Source organism: Neofelis nebulosa, chromosome 5, assembly GCF_028018385.1.
Source record: "Neofelis nebulosa isolate mNeoNeb1 chromosome 5, mNeoNeb1.pri, whole genome shotgun sequence".
In the NCBI taxonomy this organism is placed as follows: Eukaryota; Metazoa; Chordata; class Mammalia; order Carnivora; family Felidae; genus Neofelis; species Neofelis nebulosa.
The window spans coordinates 10,067,507-10,093,657 of NC_080786.1; the positions used below are offsets into that span (position 1 = coordinate 10,067,507).

Below are 26,151 nucleotides of genomic sequence, written 5' to 3' on the forward strand. Positions count from 1 at the left end.
TTATCAGTGCTTAGGTAACTGTTCCATGCTTCCTGTCCGAGGTTTTTTAGTTGAGTTGCATTCAGTGAGAAAGTTAGGGTGGAATATATTTGTTCCATCTAGAATTCCTCATAAATTTCTAAAGATGTTAACGAATAGAAATTAGCCAGTCATTTTTCATTGTCTTTACAAATACGTTCATGTTTTCTGAAGGCATAAGCTTTTTGAATGAAATGTGATACCCACTTTGGAAATACATATATATGAAATCCTCATTGACAACTTCATTTTTCTGACAGACTCACCTTTCTCTGGTTAAATGTTAATTCTCTAGGGTTGTTAGTGAGAACATCCTAGGGGGGCGTGAAATAGTAATCTTGTTTTTTTTCTTGTTTGGTGCCTCAGGAGCTTGCCTTTTTATTCAGATCCCGGTACCAAGAAATTGGGAGCCCAAGTAACTGTGTTTTAGATATCTATTAGTAAACTGATTTAAGCTAGGTTAGTCAAGAATGGCCATTAGGGTTTTTTTTAAGTACATATTGGAGAGTTGCCAATGAGTTAGGTGCAGGCCATACATTGCCTTTGTCACAATCTTGCTACCAGGCTACCCCCAAAGCCACATTTTGCCAACGCATAGACATTAGCAAGCAAGTATGCCCACACATAAGAAGTTCTGTAAGTTTGATGAAGTCCCAATTCTGTTTTTTTTTCAGTGCTCCAAGAACTCTTTATGTGAAAGATTCCTGCTCCTGAAAATTGTCACGCAAATGTTTATCAGACACCAATACTCTAAACTCATGGCTAGACTCAGGACTTTTTTGGTGGACCTAGCCTCAGGTTCTACTCCAAAGGGTGACCCTCCAGATTCATTTGTCCTGTTAATGCAAGGGCATGGATTATCTCCAAATATTTTTATTCAGTCTCTATATCACTAATTCTGAACATGGCCAATAAAAACCCATTTCTAACGTTTATGTTGCTAATTCTAAGGCCTCTGGTTGGTGAGAGATAAAGATAGTAAAAGTATTTTTAGTAGCCACCTCTGACTGAGATTTGGCCTTTGATTATCACCTTTGGAGGGTGTTTCTTTATGGTTAAGGTGAGGTTAAAACTTGTGATCCCTTTATATCAATGTCTACATAAGAAATCTTAAATTATAGTTATACTACATCATAGTAGTAAAATGGTGTAGGCCATTTGTTTTCAAATTGCAAGATGTTTTCACTTTTTTTTTTTCAACATATGAAATTTATTGTCAAATTGGTTTCCATACAACACCCAGTGCTCCTCCCAAAAGGTGCCCTCCTCAATACCCATCCCCCACCCTCCCCTCCCTCCCACCCCCCATCAACCCTCAGTTTGTTCTCAGTTTTTAAGAGTCTCTTATGCTTGCAAGATGTTTTCATGAAGCTCCGGGGGTATCAGACACCCATTTGTTCACTTGCATCCTGTCAGTGTGCAGTGGTTTCCCACAGGTTACAGGACACGTGATGACACAACAGATGTAATGCAGGAGCAGTCAGGAAAACCTGTCTTCTGCCGCACCAGACATTAGTTACATTTGCAAAAATGTAAAACCATGACACTTGAAAACTTTTTGTTCATTTTTGAAAGTATAAATTATTAAAAATATTTGTGTTAGCATGTAATGAGTTTATTTTATTGAAAATTGATTAATATTTTTTAAAATTTCTCCATTTTACTTTCTAATGTGGTAAATATCAGTAAATATAAACCCATATAAAAAGTCTTTAAGGTCCTCTATAATTGTTAAGAATATAGAGGGGTCTGGAGCACCTGGGTGGCTCAGTTGGTTAAGCATCTGACTTGAGCTCAGGTCATGATCTCATGGTTCATGGGTTTGAGCTCCGCATTGGGCTTTGTGCTGACCGCTCAGAGCCTGGAGCCTGCTTTTGATTCTATGTCTCCCTCTCGCTCTGCCCCTCCCCCACTCATGCTCTGTTTCTCTCTGTCTCAAAAATAAATAAACATAAAAAGATTTTTTTCTTAAAGAATATAGAGGGGTTCTGAGACCAAACGGTTTGAGAACTATTGTTCTAGACACATGCTTTCATGGAATGCAGGCATTGGGCTTTACCTAGAGATGTTTTGAACTTTTTGTTTGGCTATAATTTCATATTTGTAAGAAGTTGAAAAATAAAAATAGTAAAAATCATCCATTTATCCTTTACCTAGAATCACCTGTTATATTTTATACCATTTGCTCCCTCTGCACATATAATTTTTTTCTGAACCATCTCAGGGTAAGTTACCTACATCGTGGCTCTTTACTCTTTTATTTAGCATATTTGTTAAGAATAGAGATATTTCTTAACTACAGTGTAGTTATCAACTTTATAAATTTGCATTGATGTGATAACTTTAATCTGCCATCTATGTATTCCTTCCATTTTTGTGATTTGGCCTAAAATGTCAATTACAGCATTTTTTCTCTTCCAATACAAAATCTAATCTAGCATCACATATTACATTCAGCTGTCATGTCACTTTATCCTTCTCTTTTTAAAAAAATGTTTATTTACCTTTTTTGATACAGAGCCTGCGCCCAGGTGAGATTAGAAAAGAGGCAAAGAGAATCCCAAGCAGGCTCTGCACCAACAATGCAGAGTCTGATATGGAGCTTGATCTGACGAACTGTGACATCATGACCTGAGCTGAAATCCAGAGTCAGACACTTAACTGACTGAGTCACCCAGGCACCCCTGTCCTCCATTTTTATACCTTTTTTGTTTCTTTTGTGACATTGACATTTTAGAGGAATACAGTGCCCTTCCCTCATTTTTAAGTAGAACATTCCATTTTTTATTTGTCAGAGGCTTGAAGTTTGTTTTCAAAAGTGATAACCAGGGTATTTCTTTAGAGGAATGTTCAACTTTGGAATTTTTATGTGGGCCTCAGAGCAATATCATAAAACCTGGGCAATACATCAAAATTGATAAAAAAAAAAAAAAAAAAAGAAAAAGAAAAAAAAAGAAAGAAATGGGTAAATAGTTGAAGTTGGAGTTTTTACTTTATTGCTTATGATTCACATGGATTCAAGAAATTGAACTGAAAACGGAGTACAAGTTGTGATCTTGCACAAGCCGCTTGACCTCTTTATAGAATGGAAATACTATCAGTTTTGTCTTAATGTGATTCTGAAGATAGCACAGCAAAACTTGCTTATATTCAGAATTACCCTTTAAACTTTAGACTCACACTCAATAGAATTTCTCCTTTGAGAGTGGGGCATGTGGGGATCTGGTGTATACTGAGGGAACAGGAGGTTGCGTCTGCCATGTCAACCTCGCCCTGGTCCTAAACTCATTAATAGACTGACTGGAGGCAGTGGTCTGCACTGTTTAGATGATTTTTTCCCTTTTTATATACTCACAAACTAAATAGGACTCCAGTGTATTAGTGCCTGTGTAGTAAGGTTGTTGGGAAGACTAATAAAATAATAGAACCAGCTGTCTTACAGATTGTGTTTTTGTAACATGAATTTATTGTGATGGCATTGGTTAATTATGGAGCATAGTTTTAATTAGTTTTAATAGAACACAGGCAACTGTTTGTTTATAACGATCAGATAACAAGGTGAGGCACTAGTTGTGTTGAGGCAAGGGCAGTTGGGCAGCACTGCTCTTCTAAGTTATTCTTGTCCGTCCTGACTAATCTGAAAGACCACAAGAAGAGTTATGTCAGTGATAGTGCTGGGAGAAGGGGGGAGAGTGAGGTGTGATCAATTGTAGGATTTCCACAGTGATGTTTAAGTTTTATAATAAACCCTTATAGCTAAAAGCATGCCTTTGTTAGTGATACTCCTCTAACAAAAAAAATCATTCTTACTGCAACCCCACATTCCTTTGTCCCCCAACTCTCATTTTCCCATAGAAACAGTTGTTTTTATATACAATTATTGATAATGCAGTGTTTCTTTAAATTCTGTCGTGTTATTTGCAAAGCAAGACTCTCAATCTGCATCTAGCACAGTGACATAACTTTTTATGTTGCTTTAATTATAACGTGCATGAATATGAGCATGTGCACTGAGTTAAGTACAGCTTTCATATTGAGGTATTGTTTAGACAGATCTTTGTAGATTAAGCCTTTTTGTTCACGTTGTAGTGAAAAGGCTTGTTTCAGGTTTCTGTAAGCAAGAGGGTTTGGTGTGGTTTGTTTATTTTTTATTTATTTTTTTAAGAAATTTGGCCTGGAGAATCCCAATCCAGGCCTGACTGGATGGTTTTGAAGGCAGACACGTAAGGGTTTTCATGGGGACTTTGAGAGGAGTAAGTTGACTTCTTCACACCTTCCTTTCCCTCCCCTTTCTCTGCCTCAGAAATCCCAAGTGAAATATACTAACTTTTTTTTTTCCCTTTTCTACTTTTAACATAAGATGGCTGTTTCTTGTCTAACTCCCACCTCCTATCCCCCCATTGAATTCCTGTACTTTTCTGTTGTTTTTCTACCTTTGTTGGTTTTCATCTGTCAGTGTTGTTGCAAAGGGAATTCTGACATTAGTGGTATGAACCAGCTGTCCAGTACAATTCTTTACAGTTATGACTTGCACATCATTTACATAAAGTCTTAAAAGCTTTCCAGAATATATATCTTTCAGCCTGAATCCTTGATAGAACATAGCACTTAACACAGATGGTCAGGTGTTCAGTAAACAGTTATCCTACTGGGAATAAAAGCAGATGGAAACTAAAAAGATTTCTTTAGATAGCCAGAAGAAAGCTCAGGCTAAAAAGGGGAAGACTTAGGTAACAGAATTATCTAGAATTGAGATAATGCTTTCAAAGTTATCTCAAAAATTGCTGTGCTCTACTGTGAATGCCTTACTATGTAAGCCTTGCCACAGGTAGAACCCTATTGTAGTTTCATTGTGCTTCAGGGGACTATGTCTTAAGTAGAGTGCTATATAGTGAGATCTTGAATTTCTGTTTCCAGTCCTTATAGACTTGTACAAATCATTGAAGCTGATTCTTTTTTTTTTTTTTTTTAATTTTTAAAAAATGTTTATTTTTGAGAGACAGAGTGTGAGCAAAGAGAGAGGGAGACACAGAATCCGAAGCAGGCTCCAGCCTCTGAGCTGTCAACACAGAGCCTGACCTGGGGCTCGAACTTACAAACCCAACCGTGAGATCATGACCTGAGCTGGAGTCGGACACTCAACCGACTGAGCCATGCAGGCGCCCCGAAGCTTGATTCTTAAGTCATGTGTGAGTAGAGGGTTTCTGAACCTCTTAATTCTGTATAATGGTTCATACATAATTTTTAATTTTTTTTTAATGTTTATTTATTTTTGAGAGAGACAGAGACAGAATGTGAGTGGGTTGGGGCAGAGAGAGAGGGAGCCACAGAATCCGAAGCAGTCTCCAGGCTCCGAGCTGTCAGCACAGAGCCTGACGTGGGGCTCAAACTCACGAGCTGCGAGATCATGACTTGAGCCGAAGTCGGACGCTCAGGCACCCCCATACACAATTTTTAAAAATGGTATAACCTCCATTCTATTCTGGCCCTGCCTTTTTCTGTTAAACAGCATGTTCTCAACTTTTTTCCACTTCAGTAAATTAAGCTTTATGTAATCACTTGTAGTGGTTATATAGTTTACTATCATATGGAAGTATCTGTATTTGTTAGAGTATATGATGGCAATGGTTGCTAAACATAAAGGCTGATAAATAACAGTGACTTAGATTTAAGACAAATTTTCTCTTACACAGCTCCCAGCCAGTCAGCAGATCAAGGCTGATGATGTCAGGGACTCAAGCTTTGTCTTGCTACTCTGTCACTCTTGACATTGGGTGGATGGGTGAAGCTCTTAACAGAAGAATTCAAGCTGGGTAAATACAAATGAAATGATGGAATTAGAAGAAACATTTTGCAACCCTCAGTATGATTGGTTCGGAAGAGGATCATTAGTGGCCAAACTATTGGGTGAAAAGTTGTTATAGAACATAGTATGCACATAAGTTTCAAAATATCATTCCATTTATTAATTTAAAAATGGGGGGAAGTACATTTACAGCTGAGAGATTGGCTAATATAATACTTCAGCATTACCAGTAATGGGTCAGACTGACATGTGCTTCCTGATGGGATGCAAAAAAAAGGGGGGGGGATGTTTTAGATTAAAAGAGACCAAAGCATGACAACCAAATCAATGCATAATCTTTGGTTAGACTCCCAGATTTAAAAGAGAGGTATAAAGGGCATTGTGGAACCAGTTGGGTAAATATGAATATTGACTATTATTAGACTGTAGCGTTAATCACTGTTAACATGTTGTGACAATGGTATTGGGGTAAAGTACAGAATATCTTTGTTCTTTGGGAGTATATAGCGAAGTAATTAGGCTGAAGCATTACAACATCTATAATTTTCGGTTTGAACCAGAAGAAAATTATGTGTAGAGTGGTAGGAGTAAAGTTAACATGGCAAAGCATCTTTATAGATTTAAAAATTTTTTTCAATAAAAAGTTGATGGGGAGAAGGGCATTGCATGTTCATTCAGATAACCTTCAGATAATTTTGTTAAATATCTCCAGAAATCTTAATACTTTGGGGGGGGGGGGGAGGTTGCAATTAAATGACTATATTTTACTTTAGGGAAAGTTGGACACATTTGCAATTTTGAGTTTTCCTGTCTAAGAATAAGTTACGTCTCCTTTTATTCAGAATGCCTTTATGCTTCTCAGAGGTTTGTAGTTTTTATAGGTCCTACACTCTTATGGCTAAGTAGCTAGAATGTTTTTTGTTGGTGTTGTGAATATGATTTGAACTGTTATCTTTTTTACTAGTTCTTACTGATCATAAGAAATATTAACAATTTCAGTGTCTCCATTAATATTTCAGTTGGTTCTTTTAGGTTTTCTAGATGTACAGCTATGTCTTTCAAATAATGATGAATTTGCTCTTTTTGATATGTATACTTCCCATATGGTTCTCTTGTCTACTGCATGGCCTAGAATTTCTAGAACAGCATTAAACAATAGTGATGATAACAAGCACCTTTTTAATTTAATTTTAGTTTTTATTTTTTAAAATTTACATCCAAATTAGCATATAGTAAAACAATGATTTCAGGAGTAGATTCCTTAATGCCCCTTACCCATTCAGCCCATCCCCCCTCCCACAACCCCTCCAGCCACCCTCAGTCTGTTCTCCGTATTTATGAGTCTCTTCTGTTTTGTCCCCCTCCCTGTTTTTATATTATTTTTGTTCCCCTTCCCTTATGTTCATCTGTTTTGTCTCTTAAAGTCCTCATATGAGTGAAGTCATACAATATTTGTCTTTCTCTGACTAATTTCGCTTAGCATAATACCCTCCAGTTCCATCCACATAGTTGCAAATGGCAAGATTTCATTCTTTTTGATTGCCGAGTAATACTCCATTGTATATATATACCACATCTTTATCCATTCATCCATCAGTGGACATTTGGGCTCTTTCCACACTTTGGCTATTGTTGATAGAGCTGCTAGAAACATTGGGGTGCATGTGTCCCTTCAAAACAGCACACCTTGGGGCGCCTGGGTGGCGCAGTCGGTTAAGCGTCCGACTTCAGCCAGGTCACGATCTCGCGGTCCGTGAGTTCGAGCCCCGCGTCAGGCTCTGGGCTGATGGCTCGGAGCCTGGAGCCTGTTTCCGATTCTGTGTCTCCCTCTCTCTCTGCCCCTCCCCCGTTCATGCTCTGTCTCTCTCTGTCCCAAAAATAAATAAAAAACGTTGAAAAAAAAAATTAAAAAAAAAACAAACAGCACACCTGTATCCTGGGGATAAATGCCTAATAGTGCAATTGCTGGGTCATAGGGTAGTTCTATTTTTAGTTTTTTGAGGAACCTCCATACTGTTTTCCAGAGTGGCTGCACCAGCTTGCATTGCCACCAACAATGCAAAAGAGATCCTCTCTCTCCACATCCTCGCCAACATCTGTTGTTGTCTGAGTTGTTAATGTTAGCCATTCTGACAGGTGTGAGGCCGTATCTCGTTGTGGTTTTGATTTGTATTTCCCTGATGATGAGTGATGGTGAGCATCGTTTCATGTGTCTGTTGGCCATCTGGGCGTCTACTTTGGAGAAGTATCTATTCGTGTCTTTAGCTCATTTCTTCACTGGATTATTTGTTTTTTGTGTGTTGAGTTTTTGATAGGTTCTTTATAGATTTTGGATACTAACCCTTTATCTGATATGTCGTTTGTGAGTATCTTTTCCCATTCCATCGATTGCCTTTTAGTTTTGCTGATTGTTTCCTTTGCTGTGCAGAAGCTTTTTATTTTGATGAGGTCCCAATAGTTCATTTTTGCTTTTGTTTCCCTTGCCTCTGGAGACGTGTTCAGAAGTTATTGCGGCCAAGATCAAAGAGGTTTTTGCCTGCTTTCTCCTCGAGGATTTTGATGGTTTCCTGTCTTACATTTAGGTCCTTCATCCAATTTGAGTTTATTTTTGTGTATGGTGTAAGAAAGTGGTCCAGGTTCATTTTTCTGCATGTCGCTGTCCAGCTTTCCCAGCACCACTTGCTGAAGAGACTTTTTTTTTTTTTTTTTTTTTTTCAACGTTTTTTATTTATTTTTGGGACAGAGAGAGACAGAGCATGAACGGGGAAGGGGCAGAGAGAGAGGGAGACACACAGAATTGGAAACAGGCTCCAGGCTCCGAGCCATCAGCCCAGAGCCTGACGCGGGGCTCGAACTCACAGACCGCGAGATCGTGACCTGGCTGAAGTCGGACGCTTAACCGACTGCGCCACCCAGGCGCCCCTGAAGAGACTGTCTTTATTCCATTGGATATTCTTCCCTGCTTTGTCAAAGATTAGTTGGCCATATGTCTGTGGGTCCATTTCTGGGTTCCACTGATCTGAGTGTCTGTTTTTCTGCCAGCACCATACTGTCTTGATGATCATAGCTTTGTAATACAGCTTGAAGTCCAAACAAGCACTTTTGACTTGTCCCTTACTTTAATGACATTAGTGCTGTCCTAATGTTCCACCACTAAACATAATGCTGTCTCTTGATTTGAAGGGTGTCTGAGAATTTTTGTGCTTATGTTAAGGGATGAATGTTCAGGGTGCCTGGGTGGCCCAGTCTGTTGAACATCCGACTCTTGATTTTAGGTCACGATCCCAGGGTCGTGGGATCGAGCCCCCATCGAGCTCCGTGCTGAGTGTGGAGCCTGCTAAAGAGTCTTTCTCCCTCTGTTCCTGTCCTCTGCTCGTGCTCGCTTGCTCTCTCTCACATTTATTCTCTCCTCCCCACTTTTTTTTTTTTTTTTTTTTTACCTTCATCAAATGCTCTTTTGGTTTCTGTCTCAGGATAGTACCTTTTAAAAAATGAGATTGATATATAAAGAGTTTTCAAGTTTGTTAATGTCATCTTTCTCAGGCTTTGGTATCAATTTAATTTGCTTCATAAAGTTTGTTAAGCTTTTCATCTTTTGCTGTGCTCTGAAACAGTTGAGATGGTGTTACATTTTAATCTCAAGAGTTATTTAACAGCACTCTTTTGGATGTATACTTACCAGCATTTTGTTTCTTTCTTGGCTCTGTTTTTTAGTCTCCATCAGCATGAAGTTGTAATCCATACCTTCTTACAATTTTTTCCTACAATTTAGTGTCCCTTATTTTTCCTCCAAAAGAGCCAGCTTTGGAATTTATCAAGTCTAATACTTTTTTTTAATGTTTGTTTATTTTTTTTGATGAGGAAAACATCGATGTATGTTTATTTATTTACAGAGTATAAAATAACCCTCTCTGCAAAAGAAAAAGTGAACATATAAGTTAAATGACTGATTTTATTTTGATCTAAAATTTATTCATTCTTAAAATGCAAGAAACAATTATTTATAGAAGAAAATATAACCAATATGATTTAATACCTGCATTTAACATTATTTTAATATCAGTTTTGTATATAAACAGACACATACATACTTTTTTTTTTTTTTTTTTGGACCGAGCCACCCAGTCTTCCCAATGGGCCACTTAGTTTTTTATTTTACTTTACTTTATTTTATTTTATTTTAATTTATTTTATTTTATTTTATTTTTTATTTTTTTTTAATTTACATCCCAATTAGTTAGCATATAGTGCAACAGTGATTTCAGGAGTAGATTCCTTAGTGCCCCTTACCCATTTAGCCCATCCCCCCTCCCAAAACCGCTCCAGTAACCCTCAGTTTGTTCTCCATATTTAGGAGTCTCTTCTGTTTTGTCCCCCTCCCTGTTTTTATATTATTTTTGTTTCCCTTCCTTTATGTTCATCTGTTTTGTCTCTTAAAGTCCTCATGTGAGTGAAGTCATACAATATTTGTCTTTCTCTGACTAATTTCGCTTAGCATAATACCCTCCAGTTCCATCTACATAGTTGCAAATGGCAAGATTTCATTCTTTTTGATTGCTGAGTAATACTCCATATATGTGTGTGTGTGTGTGTGTGTGTGTGTGTGTGTGTGTGTGTATACACACACACATACATACCACATTTTCTTTATCCATTCATCCATCGATGGATATTTGGGCTCTTTCCATACTTTGGCTTTTGTGATAGTGCTGCTATAAACATGGGGGTGCATGTGTCCCTTTGAAACAGCACACCTGTATCCCGTGGATAAATGCCTAGTAGTGCAATTGCTGGGTCATAGGGTAGTTCTATTTTTAGTGTTTTGAGGAACCTCCATACTGTTTTCCAGAGTGGCTGCACCAGCTTTCATTCCCAATGTTTGTTTATTTTTGAGAGAGACAGAGCATAGCGGGGGAGGAGCAGAGAGCGAGAGGGAGACACAGAATCTGAAACAGGCTCCAGGCTCTGAGCTGTCAGCACAGAGCCTGATGCGGGGCTCGAACCGATGGACTGTGAGATCATGACCTGAGCTGAAGTCAGATGTCTAACCAACTGAGCCACCCTGGTGCCCCATGTCTAATATTTTTATTTTCTAATTTATTAATTTTTTCTTATACTTTTATTAAAATCTTTGTTAGGTTTCTTTATTACTTTTCTTTCTTCATTTGAGTGAGTAATGTATCTAATCATTAGTGAAAACATTTAGGGCTGTGTGCATTGAACAGGACAAAGAGGTGGTATTCAGTATTTTTTGGCCTTTTGAAACCTGGCAACTCTGCCATTCCCTGGCCTCATTCCCTGACATCCTGGTTCCTACAGTTCTTTGGTTCTCTGATCTCAGCCCATATCCTTGTCAACTAACTACACAAGCCAATAAATTCTCTTGAGTTTTTGCTGGTACTGTCTGCAGGATATTTTTAGCTGGGTGTTAGTTGACCTGTCATGAAAAAAGCTCCATGTGCCTAAAAAATTAGAGAGCTTTTTGGTTTTATCTGAAATCTTGTGTTTTCGTGCTGTTTCCTTTTCTTTGTTTATAGCTTTTTACTGTGGATTGCGCCTCCATAGTAACTTGAAAAATGTTTAATGTATCTTCATGGTATATTCATTAAGTGAGTAAAATAGAGTATGGCACAGTATGCATAACATGCTACCTATTTTTTTTAACCAAGGAATTGCTCATTTTTATTCATGTTAAAATTGAGATATAATTGACATATAGGGGCGCCTGGGTTACTGAGTTGGTTAAGCATCCAACTCTTGATTTGGGCTCAGGTCATGATGTCACAGTTCATAGGTTCAAGCCCCGCATCAGGCTCCGTGCTGACAGTGTGGAACCTGCTTGGGATTCTCCCTCTCCCTCTGTCTGCCTCTCCCATGTCTCTCCCTCTCTGTCTGCCTCTCCCATGTGTGCTTGCTCTCTGTTTCTCTCACAAAATAAATAAACTTAAAAAAAAATTGATATCTAACATCTTAGTTTCAGGTCTACGCGTAATGATTAGATATATGTATGTATTGTGAAATGATCACTGTAGGAAGTCTTGTTAATATCCATCACCACACAGAGTTAAGTTTTTTTTTCTTGTGGTGAGAACTTTTAAGATGACTACTTTCGGCAGTTACGCTACTTTGTCAAACAAGAAAAATAAGAATATATCACTATTTGCCTGTGTGTTTGAAGAGAGACACTGGAAGCACACATGTGATATTGAAAGTGATTACCTGTTGACAGAAGTACGAATAAGATTTCTCATTCTTTATGTTTTTTCCACTGTTGGATTTTTGAATCATGAAAAACATTACTTATTCAAAAGAAAATATTTTTAGAAGGTTCCTAAAAATAGCCAAAAGAAATTTTACCAACACCTACTTTGTTTCCCAATAGCTGAAACATTTATATTTTATTTTGTAACCGTACCTACCATAGTTGTTTAGGTTTAATTCTGTGTTGTAATGGATTTAGTGCTCAGTATCACTCTTTTCCCACTAACCTTTTCTCACTTGTTCTTTGAGTCCTATCTTAGGCTTATATTTCAAATAGATTTTTCAGGATGAAATCTAATTATTGTATTTCCTTTGCTATGTATAGAATTCTGTGTTCACAGCCCATTAGTCTGTGTGAGATGATAGGCAGTGTTCTGTTGTCTCCAGTTTCTAAAGTAAAGTGTCTGTAGTCAGCCTCATTTCTCTTCCCTGTAGGTGACATGATTCTACCGCCTGAATGCTAGAAGAAGTCTTTTCCTGTATATCTCTGAAAATAGCTTTTATTAAGCAATGTCTTGATGTCGTTACACTTGTAAAAACTTTTCCTGGTGTAATGAATACTTTTTATCTGTGTATTTAGGTGTTTGTTCATTTATATTTTGTTAGGTTCTATCTTTGAATAGTTTTGGTTTCAAGTGTTTTTATTGTTTTTATTCAAGTATTTATTGTGTACTTATTTTGTGCCAGACTCTGTACAAATCAGTGGGGATAAAGTGGGGAGTAAACAGACCTGGTCCCTATCCCTCTGCCCTCACATGCATCAGTCAGGCCTAGGGTGGATATAAGTGCATTTTGTTCATACTATTGACGGCTCACTCCATTGTGTAAGAATTTGTATCTGTCATTCCCAGCTAAGACAAGAGCTCCCCCAAACAGGCACTGTGTCTTACCTACTATTGGACCACCTGACACCTGGGGAGGATCTCAGTTAAATGGATAAATGGCCTGATTTTGTTGAAGTGGTATATCCATTCTTTAATTTCCTCTTAGATTTTGCTCTCTGCCTAACCCCTATGACCCGTTCATACCTTTGTTCTTATCCTCATCTCTTACTTGTAATTGTATATGTGATATTCTTTGCCTTGTGCAGTGTACCATCTGCTAAATATTTTTTCCCAACCAGTGCTCACTTTTTCAACTACTGTATCTTTCATGTCTATGATATATGTCTCCTTTTTCACTGCTATACCTGTAATTCCAGTGCAGCTGTTTCTGAGAACAAGAAACAATGATATTATTGAAAGGTGAGGTTTGTTATATTCATATTCCAAGTACTTGCTGATTGTATTGCTGCCATCTAGTGGCCACATCAGGATTACAACATGACTTAGGTGTGTCTTGCTTGGCCCTTCCTGTGTGTAGCCAGTGTTTATTTATTTATTTTTCTAAGTTTATGTATTTATTTTGAGAGAAAGAGAGACTGGGGGAGGGGCAGAGAGAGAGAGGGAGAGAGAGAATCCCAAGCAGGCTCTGCACTGTCAGCATGGAGCTCACCGTGAGGCCCGAACTCCTGAACTGTGAGATCATGACCTGAGCAGAAATTGAGTCGGATTCTTAACTGCTACGCCACCCAGGTGCCCCACGTATGCAGACATTTTAAACTAAGAAGGCAGTCTCAGCCAGTGTGACTGAATGTCCATAGCCTTTCTCATGTCTTGCATGCCCGATTGGGTTAATCTGTTCTTTCTGTGGATTTTTAAGTTATTTTTCTGGGTTTGGCAGTGTTTTTAACCTGGCAGCCTGGTAGTGAAGCCAAAACAGTTTGGCTTTAAGTTTATGTATTTATTTTTAAGTAATTTCTATACCCATTGTGGAGCTTGAACTCACAACCCCAAGATCAAGAGTCATATAGCTCCTCTGACCGAACCAGCTAGGCACCCCCAAGAGAATTTGGTTTTGTTCTATTTTTTTTTACTCTTTTTTTTTAAGTTTATTTATTTATTAAAAAAATTTTTTTTAATGTTTATTTCTGAGAGAGAGAGAGTACGAGTGGGAGAGGGGCAGAAAGAAAGGGAGACACAGAACATGAAGTAGGCTCCAGGCTCTGAGCTGTTAGCACAGAGCCTGACATGGGGCTCGAACTCATGAACCCCAAGATCATGACCGGAGCTGAAGTCGGATGCTTAACCAACTGAGCCACCCAAGTGCCCCTAAATTTATTTATTTATTTTGATAGAGAGACAGAGATAGTGAGCAGGGGAGGGGCGAGAGAGAGAGAGAGAGAGAGAGAGAGAGAGAGAGAGAGAGAGAGAGAGAGAGAGAATTCTAAGCAAGCTCTGCACCATCAGAGTGGAGCCTGATGCAGGGCTTGAACTCACAAACTGTGAGATCATGACCTGAGCCAAAACCAAGAGTCGAACACTCAACCGACTGAGCCACCCAGGCACCCCTTTCATTTACTCTTAACAACATAATGCCATAAAGGAACCAAAACTTCAGCTCTAACTTAGACCCTGTCCCATGAGATTGAGAAGTGAATAGAATTTTTTTTTCTTCATCAAGTTGGAGGGTAAGATATTTAGAGGTGAGTGGTTTTTTAGAAACATCATTGTCGTTTTTTTATCCCTCTCTGAATATTAGACCTGGAAATGTAATCACATTTAACTGTTTTCATATGTATTATACCACTCGAGGGTTCATAGCTCTTAATCATCTGTAAAGGAGGAACTAGAAACATTTGAAACTTTTACTGGCTTTCATTTGGAAGCATCAGAGGTTTTGAAAAAAAGAAACTTGATGTTGAAGTTACTATAGTCCTAAAAGAAAAAGCTAAGTTTTTGAATGTTTTGATTATATCTTTTATCCTGGAAAGTAACTATCTTACAGGGATTCCAAAAATCTATGTTCTAGTCCGCAAAGCTAGATGGTTTTGAACTGACCTGTCACCAACCTAGTCAGCTATTTCCCAGGGATTTATGAAGATTGAAAATATTTTTATTACACTAGCAAAATATTTCCATGTAAATACAAAGAGTGGTATTATTACTGATATTACATGCATTAAAAAAATTCTAATTCCCTATCTTTTTCTTCATTCCTTTAGATGTAAAGATGAGCTAGAACGTTTTGAAATTGCTTTCAAATTTGGCTCCACTGAAGCGATAAGCAGAGTGTTGACACAAGAAAGTCTTATGTAATGCCATTAATCCCACTTTTTATCCCTTAAGGGTGTCTGTTACGAGGTAGTTTGTAGCTTTGTTTTGTCCTCCGAGAAACTGACTGACATGGCCAGGAATAAATTCAAATCTTAGTGGTACAGAGTGATTCCAATCAGTGTGCATCTGTGCTGAAGACAACTTAACATTTGGTCCACAGTTAATTTTGATTTATTCTGTAAATCCCTTTGATTAAATAAAAGTGTTCATTCATAATGGAAAAGACTGTGTAGAATAAAAAGGAAAGGGGACTCGGGAAAGTGATTGTAAATCACAATATTTTTTACTCTATTTGAGAACCTTTCAGGTCTGTAAAGCAAAACTACTTTGTTAGTAATACAATTTGCCTGTTGTGCTCTCATTCACAAGTCAAATTTTCCAGATATACAATACGTAATGATCTCACCACTCTGACAGCTGATGGAATGTATGCTTTATATTCTTGTCTTTTAAGAATTTCAGAGTTTTAATTTATAATATAGTAAATAGCAACAGATATAACCCACATTGTAAAAGCTCAATAATTTTTAAGAGTTTGAAGAAGTCCTGAGACTAAATAGTTTATGAAGCACTTCCCTGTGGTATAGTTAAATCAAATTTGTAAGCTTGTTCCTTCTCATTTCCTGTGTATTGTATTTTTTTTTCTGTCTGTTTTGTGTGTTTTTGGTATTTTTTAGGAACCATAACCAAGATGGCAGTTCAGGAAGTTGGTTCTAAGTAGTTCTTGCATAAAGGTAGAAAGCTAGATCCAGAGGGCAGAAGAACCTTCTTCTAACAGTATGGGCCAGAATGAGTGTCTTATAATGATGTGCTCTCATCACTAGAGGGGCTCAAGCATAGATTAGACAACTATTATTGAGAATATTTTAAAGCAGATTAATGGTGTTTAGATAGGAGACTGTACTAAAAGGGATCTAATAATATGAAGCCCCTTTACAACACTTGAACACTTGAGATCCTACAGTTTTCGGGCTGAAGCCACGTAGGCTGCATATGAGTTCTAGCGCTAACAAATAGAGTAGAATTCTTGTTAGTTGGTGTTGCTCCATTAAATTTTTTCCCGTTAAGCCTTTTGAAAAATTAAGTTACAAAAATGGACTTTTCAGTTTGTTGATTCAGTTTGATTATTTGTGTTTTCTCCCATATAAAATAAAATGACCTATTTAATCATCTTGCTTACCTTTGTTTTTTTTAATGTGTTTTATTTCAGTTGGTCGCATTATGTTTCAGCTCTTCTCAGACATATGTCCAAAAACATGCAAAAACTTCCTTTGCCTATGCTCAGGTAAATGAATTGTTAAATCATTTCTGATGAGAAGTCATGACTTACAGTTTTATCTTGCTTAACAGAATAGATGTTTTCCTTAAAAAGTAATGGGCTGTAAAATGAGTTTAGCACGTTAAAAAACACTATTTTCACTGGTAGGAAATCAGGGAAATATTTCTTGAAGAGAGGACAAAGAAATGGTCTCAAAAGTGAAAAAGAAAGTACTACTGCATGTAATTAAATCATCTCTAAACACTGTAGTTCAAAATTCTAAATTTCAGTATTTTGAACAAATTTAGCATTCCCGATTTCTAAGAAATTTAGGCTGAGAAGATAGGCAAAACATAATGCAGTTGTTCTTTGTTATTTATAGTTGAGTTTATATATATTTTTTAATTAAAATAGGAAAAACATCTATGATGTTATTTTAAAATAGCAAATTAAGATTTTTAAGTGTGTGCTTGGATACACTTACGTACATATACAGTGTTCGTACCAACTCCTTCACCGCTCTCTCTTGGTGGAGCGATAAGCATTTCTAATCTGCTTTTCTCCTATAGCATATAGAGTCACTGCCACACAATTTAACAGTTATATGCTGCTTGATACTTACTTTTGGAACCCATGTGTATATTCCGTCGTCACCCTGTGTCTTGTATCTCTTACAGTGCCAGCACATAGGAGGGATTTCACAAAGGACTAATTTGGACTAATTTCCATGGACAGATACATTTGTAGCTAAACGTCATTTCTTTGTTTTCCAGGAGAGAAAGGCCTTGGGAAAACAACTGGGAAGAAGTTATGTTATAAAGGTTCCACATTCCATCGTGTGGTTAAAAACTTTATGATTCAGGGTGGGGACTTCAGCGAAGGTAGAGCTAAAAGTTACGCTTTTAATAACTCCAACTATCGGTTTCTTATGTGTCTCATACTGTTAATTGTAAATATTGTATCACAGTATGATGTAAATATTAAGTGGTCAGTGAATAGATGTGGGATGAGTGAATGTTGTAGAGCAAAAAATGTATGAAAAGCGAAATACTAAGCCACTTTATTTTGTTTTTACGTACTTTTAATAATATTACAGATTTTTGGTGAATTCTTTTACAATGAATACCAAGTACTTGTGGATTATTTTTATTCTTCCCGAATTTTGTTGGTATGATTACTTTTTGAAATAAATGGGTTATGGAGCTAGTTTATTTTTTTTATTTTTATTTTTATTTGCTTTTGAGAGAGAGAGAAAGAGAGCTCAATGAGCAGGGGAAGGGAAGAGAGAGGGAGACAGAATCTGAAGCATGCTCCAGGCTCTAGGCTCTGAGCTGTCAGCCCAGAGCCCGACGCGGGGCTTGAACTCGTGAACCACAAGATCATGACCTGAGCCAAAGTTGGATGCTCAACTGATTGAGCCACCCAGGTGCCCCTGGAGATAATTTTTAATAATATCTATTATAACAGTACTGGACTTTTTTGCACTTATATTCAAAGATGAGGTTAATTGAGGATTTGTAGAATTTTGATTATAGCAATTACAAGTTGTTAGTTTCTTTAGTAAATTGAAAGCATAAGAAGTAATTTATATGTATTAGTGTATTTTAAATTGTCATTATGACTTAATACAGGTCATTATTTGCAGGTAATGGAAAAGGTGGAGAATCAATTTATGGTGGATATTTTAAAGGTAAGGCTTAATATTTTATGGTCTTTTGTTTCAGTTCTGATGTTAAAGCAAATTTGATCATGTACTTTTAATGAGGAGAGGTTTACTTATAGTTCACTTTTTGCATGAAACTAATGCTGCATGAAAAGACTTTATTTGCATGAACTTGGGGATAAATTATATTGTAATATGTAACTTTTAATTGACAAGATTAATTAAGGCTAACTTTATGGTTAAACATGACTTTCAGCATGGAGGTTAGGCAACTATATACATGAAAACTCCTATCTTCCTGCCTAAAACTGTCAACATATTCTTTTGTTTATAGAGAATGTGGTCTTTTGCAAAATGAAAAGGTAAGAGAACGAAGCTCAGTAACACAAACTCCAATTCTGTTCCCTTGCACCCTTCCTAATAAGTGTATGGACAGCCTGGGTCAGGTTGTGGCTGGATTTCTTATATTGCTTGAAGACTTGGAAAATTCTGTATACTATTTCATACGTGCATCTGTATCTTTTTTTCTTTTCACAATGGGCTCTTAGTTCTACATCAGGGAAAAAAATCTAGTTGTGCTTTTTTCCCCCTAAACCAAACAATTTCTTTGAATAAAAGTTGGTATTTCCTACTTTCTCAAAGGTTTGTATGTTTTCTTTTGTGTACTAGAATTATATGATTGTATTTTATTCCTACAGTAGTAGTATTTGCATAAGTCTAACTATTGCATTTGCCCCAAAAAGCCTTAGAAAAGTCAGTTGCAGAGATTGATAACGGGATCCAATCTGATTAGATTTTAATGCCATGATAGCTTCAGCGTTATAATAGTCTTTTATATTTCTTTTGGGGGAAAATGGATTACCACTCTTTTTCAGAAGCCTGTTCCCAAGGTAATCATTTTTTAAAGTTTTCTATGTTTCTGTTTGTTCTAAAGAAAGGTTTGTTTGTATGAATGTTAAACGGAAATTTAAATTCGTTTTCAAGAGATTTCTGCTGGAATTAAAATCCTCTCTGAGTGATCTTTATGGCAGCTTTTCCTTTGAACCAGTAGGAAGCAGCTCATTAGCTGGTTCTATCAGCTTGTAGCAATTTGAGACTGGTGTTGTAGGCCGCTTGAATGTGGTTGTTCCCTGCGGCAGATACTTATGTATCTTAAAACTATGTTTCGCCCTTTAAGTTTTTGTTTTTATAGGATTTTCTTCCTTAGGTAATTTTTTATCCTGTTGTTAGGAATCTATATACTTGATTTAATTTAGGCATATTCTTACAACTTAAGTTCTGCAATTTTTTGTTTTTTGCTCTCGTAGTCTAGCTTTAGTACAGTTGAGTAATAAATTTACCATATAGAAACTAAGTGCATAAGATTATTAAACTTCTCCCATGTTTAGTGCATTAAGTAGGATAATTGGAAATTTGAAGGAAATGAGCTTTACTGTAGAGATTTTTCTAAAATTTCTTTACTAGTTTTCCCTGAAAGTCATAGTTCACATATCATGTAGCCAAACTATGTTACTACTAAAAGTGACTGTTCTAAGGCTGTTTGTATAAAGTATTAAATACATGTTCTTTTCCTCAAGGCTTTAAGTAGTATCTTTGATCTTTTTATGCTTTTGTTTTTTGATTAGTTGTAAAAATTTTTTTCTAAAATTCAGACAAGTATCTGTACTGACCAGAAGAGGAATTTCATCCTTTGCTTTCTATTTATTACTGTGAACATTACACTTTAAAAGTGGCTTATAATTGGAGACTGACGAATTTGTGTTTTCTTCAAACAGATGAAAACTTTATTCTCAAACATGACAGAGCGTTCCTTTTGTCAATGGCAAATCGAGGGAAACATACCAATGGTTCCCAGTTTTTCATGTGAGTAGGCATAATTCAGAGATGAGCTTTTCTTAAACAGAGAAGCGCTGTTCATGAGAAAGATGGTATAGTTAAACCAAGTTTAATGCTAGAATTCTGTCAACTTGGGCTTTATTATTAATTTCTAATGTTACAGAAACTGGTAAGCTCTAACAGCCGCCTCAGCTTTCAGCATATATCCTGCATTTGAAGAACGGTACTTACGAGATGTAACTTGAAGATGTACATTATTTTCAAAATATGTTGTCATCTTAAGAAAAGAAATTGGCTTCTACTTAGCAAATTTGGGGGCTCAGTTTGCTAAAACTAGATTGGAACATAAACTATTGGTCAACATTTAAAAGTTGTTCATGGCCTAGGAGTAGATGTCCTCTTGGCCTGGAAAGTAGTTGCTTTGAGTAGACCATTGTATGGTGGCTTTTCTCTTAACGATGCTCTTTGAGTTCATTGGAGAGAGGTGCCATTATTTTCTGATATTGTGTAGAGACCAGTGATTTGCTGTTGCATCAGCATTGTAGAAATCTTAAATCTTCTGAGATCTCTATACATAATTGAATTAACCCAATATTGCTGTCATTTCGACCAAAATTTATGAGATTATCACTCAGGAAACTTCCGAATGCCGAATTTGCTTTTTAAAAAAATAAACAACTTTTCATGTATGTGCATGCACAACCAAAACCTTACTTACTTCTCATCTGAAGGCCCTTTGGCATACTTGCAGTTGTATATTCTGATCTAAAGCTACCCTAAAACCTATTTTTATTATAATCCCAAGATATAAAATAAGAAAGATAATTGACTAGCATGAAGTTCAATGCTTTTGATTGGAAGTAAATCTCTAGAGTTGTGCTACCTATGTTGGAGAAATATTTTATTCACAGTTTACCAGAGAAAGTTTTTGTCATCTTTCTGAATGGATGAGTGTGAATGGCGCTTCCCTGTCTTTAAAGGAGTAAATTATTCATGTAAAATAAATCTCACATTTTAAAGTTGTCTGCAAAATAGATTTCCAACATGATCTGATAAAAGTTCAGATAAGGGGCATTCTATTTCTAAGAATGTCCTAAAAATGGAAAGCTGATGGAAGATGACAGTGCTTGGAGCTGTGCAGGAAAGGAGGACCAAAACCATTTGTTCCTAGATCATGTTTTGATCCCACAGAGCAGTAGTTACTAAGACTTCTCTACTAGAGCATGTTTCTATCCTTAACCTTCTTAAGGGCCAAAAAAAAAAAAAAAAAATCAGTGGGAAATATTTTGAAAACCTTCTTTTATAGTAATTTAATATAAAACTGTTTACTCTTTGATTGAGGTTTCCCATTTTCCATTTTTAAGCTTATCTGAACTGTGAACATGATAAACTAATGATTCATTGGTCAAGAAGCTACCATCTGAGGGCTCTAAAGTTTCTTTTAGATTTCCTTTTTTATATCAGTACATGCACATTTATCAGGCAGCACCAGCTTCTTCCCATTGCCACATACCAGTTAGAATGTAAAAACTGGTGCAGACGTTAATTACAATCCGGTGTCTGAGGTTCTCCCTTCAAAAAATATAGAGTATTTTGTTTCTAGGTACTTCAGGACGTCCTTAAGTCATTTCTAGGAACGCTTAGTATCAAACAAAATGAAGGCCATTGCTGTTTCTACCTAGTCTAATTTTACATTGGACTGCTATTTTTGACAAAGAATGCCAAATGAAAATTTTGACATCCATGAATTAGGATTAAAATTTTTAAGCTTCTTTTCATAATTAACTGTAGATGGCAGTAAAATCACTGTGAATTTGTGTTGAAAGAAAATTTTCTATTTTTAGTTTGAAATTTACTCATGGAAATGAATTTGCAGTTAAAAGCAATCTTGGAAGCAAATTTAGTGTTTTTGCACATACAAAAAAAAGATCCTTATCTTTTTTTTTTTTAAAGAAATTTTTGTGGCATGTGCTTTTTTTATGCTGGCTAAAACTGCCAGTTCCCCATGTGTTGAAGGATAAAATAAAACTAACATTCACCTTTCTATACAAAGCACTTCCTTGCTTTTATAGAAAGGGAAGATGGAGATAATGGTCCGTAAAAGAGAAATGTTTGAAAATCTGTCTTGCAAGTCCAAATCCTTTCGGAGTTGGAAGTAGTAAAAAAAAAAAAAAAAAAAAAAAAATAGAACTTACTATCTTCAAGTTGTGTAAACCGTCGCAGACAATCACTCTAAGAGGTGGGGCTGCGAGGGTTGGTGGTAGCAGGGCTAGCTGCCAGCTCCCCAAGGGCGGCAGCTACACCCCTCCCTCTCACCACAGCTCTGCCCTTTGGCACCTTGAGCAGCTCTTCTGCATTCCGAACAAGAAAGGGTGGTGTGACAATGGTGGTAAAATGCCAACGACTCCCTATATGGTTCCAGTCTCATAAGCTTACTAAGAACTTGTAATGCATCCTTGCAAAATTGCATTTGTAGCTCATATTTTAAATCTACTTTGTAATTCCTAAGGAGTAAATTTGGTGCTGTTAGTGTGAGTATTTGCAAAATGTTCCTCAAAGATTCTTGTGCTTTGTGCAGTAACTATTGTCTTTATTATTTACGCATTTAAAACTTCCCCTTCGTAAGGCATACATCATTTTTGTTAAACATGATTGCGCATATATTGCTTCCTTTGGATGGAACAGTTATGTATCTGATAAAATTCGCATTTTCTTCTTTAAAACTATTTGTGATTTTTGCAGTTACTGCCTATGTCTGTTACTGTGTTAATCACAAAGATTTTGCTTTGGAGGGTTTAAATAGAATAAAACTGATTCTTTTTGGAATAATACTGCTCAAGAAACATGGAAGAGATGATATATAGCACGGTCCCCACGAATCACTAAGGAAATAACGGTCTGTTCATGTTGAAGTATTTTTGAAGAAATTCAAAGACCTGGGACCAAAGTAGTAACCCAGTTAACTCAGTATTTAGTCACTTTGTCCTTTATTATTTATTTGTTGGAGCCAAACACTAGAAAGAAACCATAATAAAAGCTATAGAATTATAAAGTCTTAGAGGAGAAAAGGATGTGATCCTCTAGACCAACATTTTCCTTGTATGTATAATGCTAAGATGAAATGACACACAGGGAAACATTTTTCTTTTCCTTTGGCTGTTAGTAACAGTCTGTTAATTCTGCTCTTATTTTCATTGTTTTTGTATATATTCATTGAAGAGATAAAGAAGGTATTGTATGAAGTAGTCATTAAAAAGATTAATTAGGGCGGTTTATAGCTTTGTATTAAATAACTATTTTTCTGGGTTAGAGCCACTAATCTAGCTATCAGGAGGCCTTGGTTCTAGTTTTATTTGCTATTCACCTTGAGTTAGTTCTATCTTTCCTTTTCGGTTTATAAGATACCTACCCATTCTCATAGGTAAAGTAAACATTTTGGCATGAAAATGTGGGCATAAAAGGAAGAAAGTGTTTGTAGGTTGATCCTAAGTTTTTGAATATGTGGAATGATTTCTGTGCAAACATTGTCTTGCCCCTCAAGGAGATAGTTTGCTAATTGCCTAATTTTCATCAGTCTGAAAGGTGCTGCAAAGAAACTTCGGGCTCATTTGTCTAAATTAGGCAGCAGTCTTCATCAGCTATGGATAGAACGATGGCATGGTGGTTACACTGGTCTCCCTTTGCTTAGTGTGTGGGACCTTATGTACAGCCGTGGAGTAGGAAGACCTACAGAGCTCTGGAGAACAGTGTTTGTTACTGGCCACTGTCATTGGTCACGGTAATTATAAAAAGTGAGGAAAAGATAATGTAGGCGAGTCAAGCTTGAAACAAAAAGCCTTATATTTTAACAGGCATAAAGAGGACTATAGGAGGACAACATAGAGAAGTTCCAGGGTGTGTTCTAACCAGACTTGTAGGTGGCTGCTCACCTCCGTAGGAGAGAAGTGCTGGTCACTTCAGAGCAGAGCAAGGGGTACTCAGGGTGGTTTGTTGTTAAGGGGTTTATAAAACTGGAGATTTTGGGTAGCAAAAGAGAATTTGTGCAGAAATGCTTTTTGCCTCCACACATTCATGAATCTGAGAAGAAATGCTAGTAAGTGTTAATAATCTGGGCGGTTCTGGTTTTCCTTCCTTTTGGGGGGTAATATCTTCATGTGTAAATTGTAAGATTTTTCATCAACAAAGATGTTGATGAAACTTGACCTTAAACCCAAGTTCTCTGAATATGAAGTCATCTGTAACATCCAGTCTTACTATTACTTAGTGTTTATGTGACATATGTGTCAGCCGCCTGGAAGGGATTTTGTGTCTGGTAGTGTTTGGTGTGTATTATGTGAACCTGAGTGCTGAACTTTTGAAAGCTGTTCGGTGACTTTTGGAACACACAGGAGGAGCTCTGCAACACGGCTTGGTTAGTTTCTGTGGCCCTCGTCACTCTGTATAATTTGGTGCCTCTTCCATGATTGTGTGGTAGTTTCACGAGTTGAAGGGGAAAATTGCATGTGAGAGGCTACGCTAGACAGAAATAGGTTATTTTTACTTCCATACTACTTTACACCTGGAGTCACTTTTTCTTTTTAAAACATCCATTGAAAACACCACATTATTTGAAACATATTCTTTTTTAACAGTAATTCATGTGTCAATGCCTTTATAAGAAACTAAAGCTTATTTTTAAAGATTTCAAGGCTTAATATGTCCAAAACCTTAATAAAAATTTTGTCCACTGTGTATAATGTGGGTTTTGGTCTGATAATAGTAGATAATGTTTAAAGTTTAATAGAGTCAGAGTTGGTCAGACTGCGTACTTTTTGAAAAAAATTTTTCTTTACAATGGGGAAAGTCAGATTAGTCAGGGAAAGCAAGTATCATGGCCACAGTTTGACATCATACTCTTATACTTTTATCTCCCTTGCCTTTTTATCCTTTGAGAAGATCCTTAAAATTCTAATTATGCTGCTTTATTATTTTATTATTGTTAGTTGTGGGGACTTAACTTCGAAAGTGTGTGAACAGAACTACAGTCCAAACTTTGCTCATTTACTCCCGATAGTGGTCTGTTGTGAAGTGTGATGAAAAAGATTTCAAATGTAGAAACATGAAAGGTTCTTTAACTACTTGAAGAGAATTACTGAAAAAGAAAAAAGTTCCCTGAAATTTTGTGCTGAATTCTCTTAATTCTTTTCATTGACGTTTTGCTTTCCACTGGTAGTAACTAACTGCTCCTGGGCATTCAGATTTTTAGATTTGTATACTCAGGATACATTATTCTCTTTTTGAGAAAGATGTTGGTTGACTTAGCAAGTTTGTAGGATTTGCAAAGCGAAACAGAATGCTTTGTTATTCACACTCTAGTGTTACAATATTAAGGCTCTGAGCAGATTCCCATTTTAATCACAGTGTTTTTCTTAAGCATAGTTCATCTCTACGTACATATCCTATGTGAAAGAAAATTTAGAGCCCTCCATTTTAAAAAAGCTCTTGTGCTTTGCATAAAACTTGAAAATACTTAATTTCAAAGTTATATTGATATTAAAACATAGAATCAGTCTTGTCTTAAAAGTGTATTACAATTTATTTCTTGCCATTTTTGTGTAAAATTTACAGAAAGAGTGTTACACCGTGCGCTCCAAAGGTAATGTCTCAATCCTCTAAGGCTCTCTTTTTCTTTCTTTGCTTTTATCTCTTTAATCCTATTGTTATGTGCATTGAACCATTTTAAGAAAAACTTTCTGCTTGATTTATGGCAGCAATACATGTAAAACAAGTGTGTTTTATTGTTCATGGTTAATCCTGGGAAGTGTATTTTAATTTCAGTGGCTTGTTTCCACCATTTTCCACACCTCTTCTGGGGGAGGGTGGGGAAGAGGGTATATTGTATAAAATGGTTTAGATTTCATTGCAGTACAGAACTATTAATTTCTGTGTAAGGCCAAAAGATTCTTTGATAATGGTATAAAACTGTAGATTGTTTTTTGGAGTAACAGTGACACTTTTTGATTTCTAGGATTTACAAAGTTTAAATGAATCCTTATGCTTATATTTTTAAAGTATATTCACGGGGTAGGTAAAACTGGAAAAATGAGTGTCGAGTGACAGGAGAAAATGGAAATGTGAAAATATCGAAAGCTTTTATAATTTGAAATGTTCTTTG

General features: G+C 36.5%; 1 protein-coding gene across 14 annotated transcripts in view; it reads left to right on the forward strand.

The window, feature by feature from the left end:
- The window catches only part of NKTR (natural killer cell triggering receptor), a 60,801-nt gene that overhangs the window by 10,006 nt on the left and 24,644 nt on the right, over nt 1-26,151 (forward strand). For 7 of the 14 annotated variants that reach the window (XM_058729560.1, XM_058729559.1, XM_058729549.1 and 4 more), the window contains exons 3-6: nt 16,451-16,525; nt 17,272-17,379; nt 18,144-18,188; nt 19,937-20,024. In XM_058729560.1, the coding sequence (XP_058585543.1) occupies nt 16,451-16,525; nt 17,272-17,379; nt 18,144-18,188; nt 19,937-20,024 (316 nt within the window). Of the gene's footprint in view, nt 1-16,450; nt 16,526-17,270; nt 17,380-18,129; nt 18,189-18,495; nt 18,797-19,936; nt 22,188-25,604; nt 25,633-26,151 lie in introns of those variants that run through there. The other 7 variants (XM_058729561.1, XM_058729563.1, XM_058729562.1 and 4 more) reach the window with 7 other exon arrangements.